The 8,712-nt window shown below is 33.8% G+C and overlaps 1 protein-coding gene and 1 pseudogene across 1 annotated transcript; one reads left to right on the top strand and one right to left on the bottom strand.

The window, feature by feature from the left end:
- The first annotated feature begins 1,582 nt into the window (after positions 1-1,582).
- LOC121392654 lies at positions 1,583-3,687 on the top strand (annotated as a pseudogene).
- A 197-nt stretch (positions 3,688-3,884) lies between these two features.
- On the bottom strand, positions 3,885-7,105 carry LOC121392653 (ras GTPase-activating protein 3-like). Its single transcript, XM_041523775.1, is given in 10 exon segments — positions 3,885-3,959; positions 3,962-3,997; positions 4,052-4,103; positions 4,227-4,285; positions 4,819-4,928; positions 5,127-5,229; positions 5,285-5,355; positions 5,358-5,398; positions 5,450-5,471; positions 7,063-7,105. Coding segments are annotated over 10 exon segments (612 nt in total).
- Between the last annotated feature and the right edge of the window lie 1,607 nt (positions 7,106-8,712).

The following is an 8,712-nucleotide window of genomic DNA, read 5'->3' as shown; positions in this document are numbered from 1 at the left end:
GTAAAGAATCTCACTACTATTCAAAGCCATCTTAAGGAAAAGGTGTGGCTAGCGCAAACTAATAATCGTATATACCTATATATAAAATTATTAATACAGTACTCAACATAGACAAATGTTAAACATTTCGTATTTCGTGCAAAACAATGTTCATTATAATTAGTTTAATTTAAAATTTTAAGAGCTTGTAATTGGACCACCAACTAGGCAGTTACAGAGGTTATTTAGGCAACCTTTCTTTTGGGTATCAATGCCTTTAAAATCACTGTGTATAGTTTGCCGAGGGTAAGCACGCATATTGTTTGATGAAATACAGCTGCTAGACGATAGTAAGGTCCATTGAATGGATCTTTAGTAGCAGGACAGATTATGTAGTTAATATTAACATACGTTAACTAGGGAGGGCCAGGAAAGAGGAAAGAGAGAGAAGAAAGGAGGGAGAGAGAAGGTGAGTTATAGATTCTTTTATTTATTTCTTACTAAAGCTAATGGTTGCAATACGTAGAAATGGTAAACTGAAATAATGCAAGAGAAAAAAAAATGTCCACGAAAACTCATAAAGTGATTCCAAAGATTTAATACCTGACAAGAAACAACAAAGTATATGTACATGTGGACTAGTCATACCCCACTGATAGACAAGATAGGGTGGTACCCACAAAATACACTAAACCATGTTCAATCCAATATATTAACAGTTCACCAGGAAAGCTATATAAAATGAAATCAAGGGTTATGATAAAGAACATCTAATAGCTTCTACTTTTCTAGCAGCTGTTTCTGGTAATACCATGGCAATAAGAGCCACAAAATAGTTCATGAATCAGTATCTTAAAAAAAGAAGCTATATATAACCATATCTAGTGTTTACCTTACCTCAAAACAACAGTGGAAGTACGAGACTGCTTTACTGATAAGAGATAGACCTAATAATTATAACAATGACATCATAATTAATGTAAGATGTTTTTTAATAAATCAACGAAAGACTTTACCTCAATTAAGGTAAGTATGTGACAAGGATTGAGGAGATACAATGCTTTTTTAGCTGACATTTTGTATCCCACTTCTGCACCAAGCACAACACATAAAAATTACTAGTAGAGTTTTTTTTGTAGTTGGTTCTGTGCTAGTACTTTGGGTACTGTTTAGAAGAGAATAAGATTTATAAGCAAAAATGCATGCAATGATTGCTATAAGGGCAGCTAGAAGGGAGGGGAAAATATGAAATTTTTTGCACATGTATAAATTTATCTATTTCTACCAAAGCTAGTGTCCAGGTACATTATTTTTATTCAGATAGCTGGCACAATCCACACCACCATGGCCAGGGACATCTTTAAGAAGTCCACCATAAGAAATCTCTTCAAAATGGGCGAGAGATAAGGTCAGTCTCATTAGCCATTATCGTAAGCCAGGGCTGCACACATCAATGGGCTTCAAACTCATTATGATCGAGGAAGAGAGCATTCATAGATATTATAGATACGTAAGGTACTAAGTCTATAATAGCTATGATATAATTGATATCTATGATATTGCATGTTTATACTAGCCCCACCCACTTTCTCCACCTTCTAAAATGCTGAAGCAGACGTTGTGTTTTGGTAGAAAGTAAGTCGTCTTTGTCTGAGAGTCTTTCATGTTCTCATTTCGTAGTTTCGCGAGAAGAGGGAGAAAATGGAAGAGAAAGTAGCTGAAGTCAGTACTGTTAAAAGTAACGGTGGTCCACTACCATTGGAAAACGGTTTATCACCATGACAACAATATCGTCTGTCCCGAGATGTGTTAACTATTGTTTTGATGTATTAGTAGCTCATTTAACTCGTAGTCCATCTCCTCGTAGTCCACATTTTATTAATGATGAAATATGTAAGATCACTTTGTGTTCCTATCAGATTTCCTATCTGACACTACGTCTTATCTATCCATCTTATCTCCTATCTACTCTTATCTGTCCTGTCTGTCTGTCTAGTATCTATTCTCCATCATTGTATCATTTACTTCCCTACTTGTCATTATCTACTTCCTACTTTTCATTATCTGTCATTATTATACTTTCATCCAACTTCCTACTTTCATCTGTTCATTATTTATATACTTCCTATTTCCTCCATTCATTTAGTCCTTTATTTGTAACATGGAAGTTTGGTAGAGAAAGGCGTCTAAGGGGTTTGTATGGGAACCTTTTACTGCTCGTAAACTTCATCGTGGATTATCAGAATATGCTCTCACTAGCGCACTTAAAGATAGTCGTTTCCACCATAATTATATTGAAGAATTACCGAAATTGGAGTGTGGAGTATCTTTACTAACTAACTTTGAAAAGGGACAAAGTTATTGATTGGGGAGGTGCGGTTAATGGTTTGTATATGATATCCAGTGATCCTTTTTCATCTTTTAGGTTGGTTTACATGGTATACCAGATAGAATTCCATATGGGAAAATAATGCGTACTGCTACATATCTTCCAGAGGGTAGCTAGGGAACAAGGCTGGACTAAACTTCAGGCTATTGACTCTCTACTTCGTAAGGAGGTTATAGAAGTCCAATATCGGAAGACCTTCGTAAGTCTATTGTATTAACTCGGTACCAGACTGAGAAATGTACTATCACTTATGATGAATATGTCCGTACACGCCGTCGTCATAGACCCCTATTAATTAATAGGTGTGGTCAAAGATTACAACCTACTTTTCTAAAACTAATATATTTTATCCAGTGCTCCTTTAACACTGCTCTTAGTTATAGTACAATTATTTATGGCGGGTGTGGCCTATATTTTATATTTATATCTATATATATTATATGCTCTCCACACTCAGTAAATACATAATTAGAATGATGTAAAGTGGTTATTGCATCTGTAAGACGCACCCACTTTAATTATAGTGACCCTGCCAGGGTTGTGGGGTATTACCCACGTCTGTACACAGGACCATTATTATATTTTACTATTTATTTATCATAGATTAATTATTATGTAAATCATTTTACTAATCATGTATGATTTTAAAAACATTATAAAAACATTTCTCGAATATCACACACATAAAAATAAATGTAAATTTAATGTATATCTCTGAGTGGAGAGGTTTAATGAGTGGGTGTGGTTTGAGAGTGGAGAAAACTAAATTGATCATCTGATAACATAAGCTTCACTCGAATCACAATAAAAAGGAAAATCTCTAAAATGGATGAAGTAACAATACGTAATAAAATTATAGTTGATACAGTTCATTAACACTACATTGTGATGTTTTAATGCTTACTTGCTACCAAGATTTTGTGGACGTTTCAAAAGTAACGATTTACTGGAGAGTTCCAATTTTTAATAAATACAATAAGTTACACACATAGTTCTTAGCCGGGGAGGTAGACCAGTGACTCTGGATTGTCAGTACTTGACCGTGTACTTTTATAGCTTCCTCTAATAAAAACATATAAATCAATTAAAGTGTTTATTAGAGGAACATACCTTTTAGTGCAAGAAGGCGGTCTTGTGATTCTAAGAGATAAGACGATATATTTGTTTAATTCTCTTTCTAAAATCAGTATGTTCTTTTCCACTCAATAACTGACAGCTCTAGAATAGGAAATACCATATAAATATATCTAATATTCTACTATACATTAAACAAAAATAACAGCTATGGGAAGTAATGTATTATTCACTTACAGGGCTGACAGGTTTACAACCAGGACTGTCTACTGTTTGCGATCCACAGCTAAAGATACAAGTTAACTTAAAATAATAGATATGCCTTCTCTTACCAAGACCATTGTTAGATAAGTAAGCTCCCACTGTGGATTAGTGAGGATGATTCAACTGCACTTGGACGATTGTAGCATGCCTTTGCTAATGCAGATAACCTAGTCAATAATTAGGAGGTGTGGTTATGGGGTGAATCCCATGCAATATACCATTCTAATTGATCAACACTGTTTTTGGTTTGAAGAGATATAGGACTCTCTCCGGCTGAATTACTTGTAACATCTTTGGGAAGGGAAACAACATTATGTGTGTCACATGACCTGTCACATGACTTACAAATTTCATGTTAAATGCTGTTTCTTCAACTCTTTCAACAGCTTGCAATCCTCTAATGGTATAGTATGAATAATAGCATCCCTCTATATTTACTATAGGAAGACCAGTGTCAGAAAGAACAAAATATCTGGAAACAAAGAATTCAATCTTTTTGTAAGAAACAATTATTCTATACCTCTTCTTAAATTTTTTCACAGAAATCTTTTTCTTGCTAGAGATCTCTTCACTAAATATCTATATAGATTATAATATACTTATATGATATCATATAATAGTTACCCTTCTCTGTATGGACCATATTGCTTGATGTGTTGGACCATCATCCACTATCTTCAGTTGCGACACTAGCATCCAAATACTAAATAATTATTATTATAACGTGTTTATTATATTTATAGTACAATAATATACAATGTACTATAAATAGAACAGTGCACTATAAACAGCACGAATAGTACTATCAAGTAAAATCATGTACTACATTATATTTTACATTTTTAACTGCTTTTATATGTTGTGGATCCATTAATTCAGCTAAAAACTGGTACAATGTAGTCCTCCTTATGAAGAGATGATTTTCTCTCCTATAAATTATAGTGGGTGTGGTTGATAGATAGTTGCCATGGGAGTTATCAATGACTGACCCTAGCTCAATATTGCCAAAATTTGAATAGTTTTGATATTAACAAAAGAGAACGAGACCCAGTTGCATTCTATAAATATAAAATTTAATATGAACATATCCATTTTATGAATGAAAACATTACTGGATTTTCTGGACGAAGACTGAAAAGTTTAGGATTTAAAATGGCTGGTGCAAAGAATCTCAGAAAAATAAACCCACTTATGGCAGTATATCCAACTTCTTCTTTCTGAGCTAAATAAGAATAAAAATGAATAATTAAAACCGTTAAAACTCACCAGGAAATTTCTTTAATAGCTACCTCACGAAGAAGAGAGAAAACTTTCTTCATTTGCTGAGGACATGATCGAGCTGATGAAGTTTATAGCACTCATGATCTTCTCAACAAAGAAAAACGAGATTTTTTTTGTCTACTCAAAACAGACAAATTACCGACATTAGGTAATATTAATGTAAATACCATATTAAGTTCAAGGTTTTCTCCATCTGATAGTTTAGCCTCATCAATTTCACATGATCTTTTCACTTCAAATATCTAATAAAGAGAACTGTCCTCACACACACACATGTAAATGCAAGCAGGTACACACCTCATCTACACAGGGCTGCAGAGTGCGGTGAAGATATGATTGACCTACCACTTTCATAAACTCATCAATAACTTACTAGCTACAGAATTGCCTCGAAATAAAGTGTTAGGATCACTAGAAATATAATATTATATATTAACTGATATATCATTACAGTATTAATACCTTGTTGAATTAACTTCTACTACTGTAAAACAGCTTATGAGCTAACTCTTCAAACTAGAAAACAAATACTGTTTATACATTCATCCTATTCCCCTTCATAGATTGTGTTATGATAATAATGTAACATAAACTGTTCAAGATATAATTACAGTAAATATAATTTGAAATAAATTATCTTTTAAATAATATAATAAAGTAATATTTATATTGTGTTAGTTGAATTTACATTAAGTCAAAACAAAAAAAAAACTATTAATATACGGAAAGTGACTTTACTAATAAAACTAACAGTATGTAATGTTATAAACTATCCCTCATAGAGATTAACAGGAGATTAGGTATAGAAAACAACTTACTTTATTCATTTTTAAGAACAATTTTACAATACTCTTCCCATGGCAGCTCTGTCCTTACAAATTTCTGTAATATACTTAAAGCTCCTTCCCCAAAATCCTATAAGGAAATGTTTGGTACAGTATGTGACCAATCTGTTGACAATATGATATCTAGTAAAGTCAACATGTTATCTGTGTATCTATAATAGTGATATGATGCTTTGTTTGGTGTCGAGTAACTTACTAATGGTAGATATCCTAGGTCACTGTGGTAAGTACTGATGTTCACTAGTCTAGAGCTTACTAATGGTAGCTATCCTAGGTCACTGTGTAAGTACTGATGTTCACTAGTCTAAAGTTTATAATGGTAGCTATCCTAGGTCACTGTGGTAAGTACTGATATTCTACATGATACTAATAGTAGTTATTCTAGGTTACTGTGGTAAGTGTGCAGAACATACTGGTTCAGTCAAACTATTTGTAAAAGAGAGATAACAATGGCTGATAAGTTGATAGAGGCAGGATATAATCCTCATGATATGATACTAACATTCGAAACACTGCAATTTTACTAGGCATAGCCTCAGTATGAGGACAGAGAGTGTACCATGCTTCATATGAATGAGACAGGAAAGGATCAAGAGATGCCAAAGACAGGTGTACTTGTCCAAGAAAAATATCTTCTCCTATTAGTTGTTGATGCCACAAAGATATTCTAGTAAATAAAATAATATAAATGTTGGATACAGTCTTGATTAATTTTACTTGACTATCATGTCTTTAAAATTTCATCATATCTTGCTAACTGTAGAATATATTAATAATAAAATATGTTAATATTGTTTTAAATTACTTTAAATCTGAATACATCACCAATACAGGATTAATAGTTCTTCTACGGATAACACCTTTTTTAATATCAGATCTGAATGTACATGTGTGCGTGTGAGAGAGAAAGAGAGATATTCAAACAATGATAAAACATTACACCAAACACACGTTTGTGTTCCCTCAGTATTCATTAAAGTAACAGTGCAGTAAGGATCAGAAAAAGAGCCAGAATTACTCCAACAAGCTAGACCAGCTGCTTCTAATGTCTAATTAGTAGTAGGTGGAGCTAATATATGATCAAAATGACAATAATGCACTCACTTGACATGCAATATTGGTACAGTGTTATTGCCATCTAACTGCTCAGTAATGTTAACTGTTTACTAACAGCTTACCTAATAAACAATGCATAAGATATCCTGATTCCAATATCCCATGTTCTCATACCTGGACTTCTGAGTTGGGAATGACAGGATATAAAGGATGCCATTGTTCTGTGGGGAATTCATGCATAAGAGATAATTCGTCACGTGTGAAGGTCACATGACCAATACGTGGATCACGTGACACATTATCTCCATCACAAATGTATAATGACAATCTTGAGAATTGATGTGGTACTAAGAAACTGAATGTTTCACTAATCAAAGGGCTAAAAAGAGATATCCATTACATCAATTGACCATCTGTCCATCCATCTATCAATTACTTTATAGTTTTTTCAATAGTTGCTGTACGATATAATTCCTCTTGATCTAACATCACATTCACATAAATATCACGTATTTTCCAACCAGGACCATTAGATATTCCTTTTACTTCACCTACATTACCAACAGTCATAAACATTATATTATTGGAGTCATCTCATTTCTCTATATATAGCATATCGAGCTCACCAATTTTCATATAAAATCATGGTCTCTAATCTTCCTTCGAATGCATCTTCGTCCTCATGTGGTAGATCTACAGTGTCCGTCTTACTTCTGCCATTGACGCGTACCTAACAATGTGAACTCACCTGAAATCAGATTGAATGTGGCTTTCTAAAGTTAGCCACGCCCAATGAATGATCACCTCCTACGAACTTTTTGTTTATTATTAAAAAAATTATACTGGTAAATTCAGTGTTTATTAAATGGTTGATGCAGTGAGCTAAACTAGACTCATTATGGGAAGCTGTTGTCTCAGGGTTCTGAGGTTTACGAAGGACCTGATCAACATATTGCAGAGTAGGTGGGAGCTCAACACGAGAACTTGACGTGCGACGAGCAACAAAATTACTATTAGTTTTAGGATCATGGAGAATTGGTAGAGTTACTTGAACTTGATCAGATTGTCGAATGAGATTTAACTACAAGATATAGATATATAAGGTATGATAATACTCTTGTAGTGGTGCTTACAAAGAGTAGGACTTTTGCCACGATATATAATACCAGGAGATCCTGCACGAGCAATATCACCGAGATCAACCCTTTTGGAACAACTAAACAGTATTCCACTCTCCATACGGTATCAGGTGAATGGTGCTATAATCCAAAAGATAGGAGAGAGTTAGTGGGTCTCTATTTTACCATCTGTAACTGCATTATATGGACGCAGGCTTTGAGAGTGCGTAATGGTATCCAGAATAGTTGCATAAATGCACTCATAGCAGGAAAAGAAAATGGTGATTTAACAACTAAATAAAGAGGAATGATACATATGTGTGATTGTGATAGAGACTAACATGTCGATGAAAGAAATCAGTCAACAATTGTAACTCGCTCTGCGTCCAAATGTTTTCTAAGATAAATAACAAAACATAATAAGTATTAATTACAGGAGTTTACCTTGTACAGGTTTAGCACTAAGGTGTACTGACATCATGGTAGACAGATCCAAGGAGAGAGACAGAGTGAGTGTGTCTGTCTTGTATGAAAACACACCACGATCAACAGAGAGAAAAATCATCTATAGAGACGGAGATATTGTCGTAATGGTAAATATAATATATCGTGTACTTGTTGTTGAAGATAACGATTTGTGACGCTTCCTTTACCCAATGTAACAATAATGAAAGCGATCCTATAAATCTTTGTCTAATGGGTTTAA

This window comes from Gigantopelta aegis, unplaced genomic scaffold (assembly GCF_016097555.1).
Source record: "Gigantopelta aegis isolate Gae_Host unplaced genomic scaffold, Gae_host_genome ctg4254_pilon_pilon, whole genome shotgun sequence".
Classification (NCBI taxonomy): domain Eukaryota; kingdom Metazoa; phylum Mollusca; class Gastropoda; order Neomphalida; family Peltospiridae; genus Gigantopelta; species Gigantopelta aegis.
This window is presented reverse-complemented; position numbering and strand designations above follow the sequence as displayed.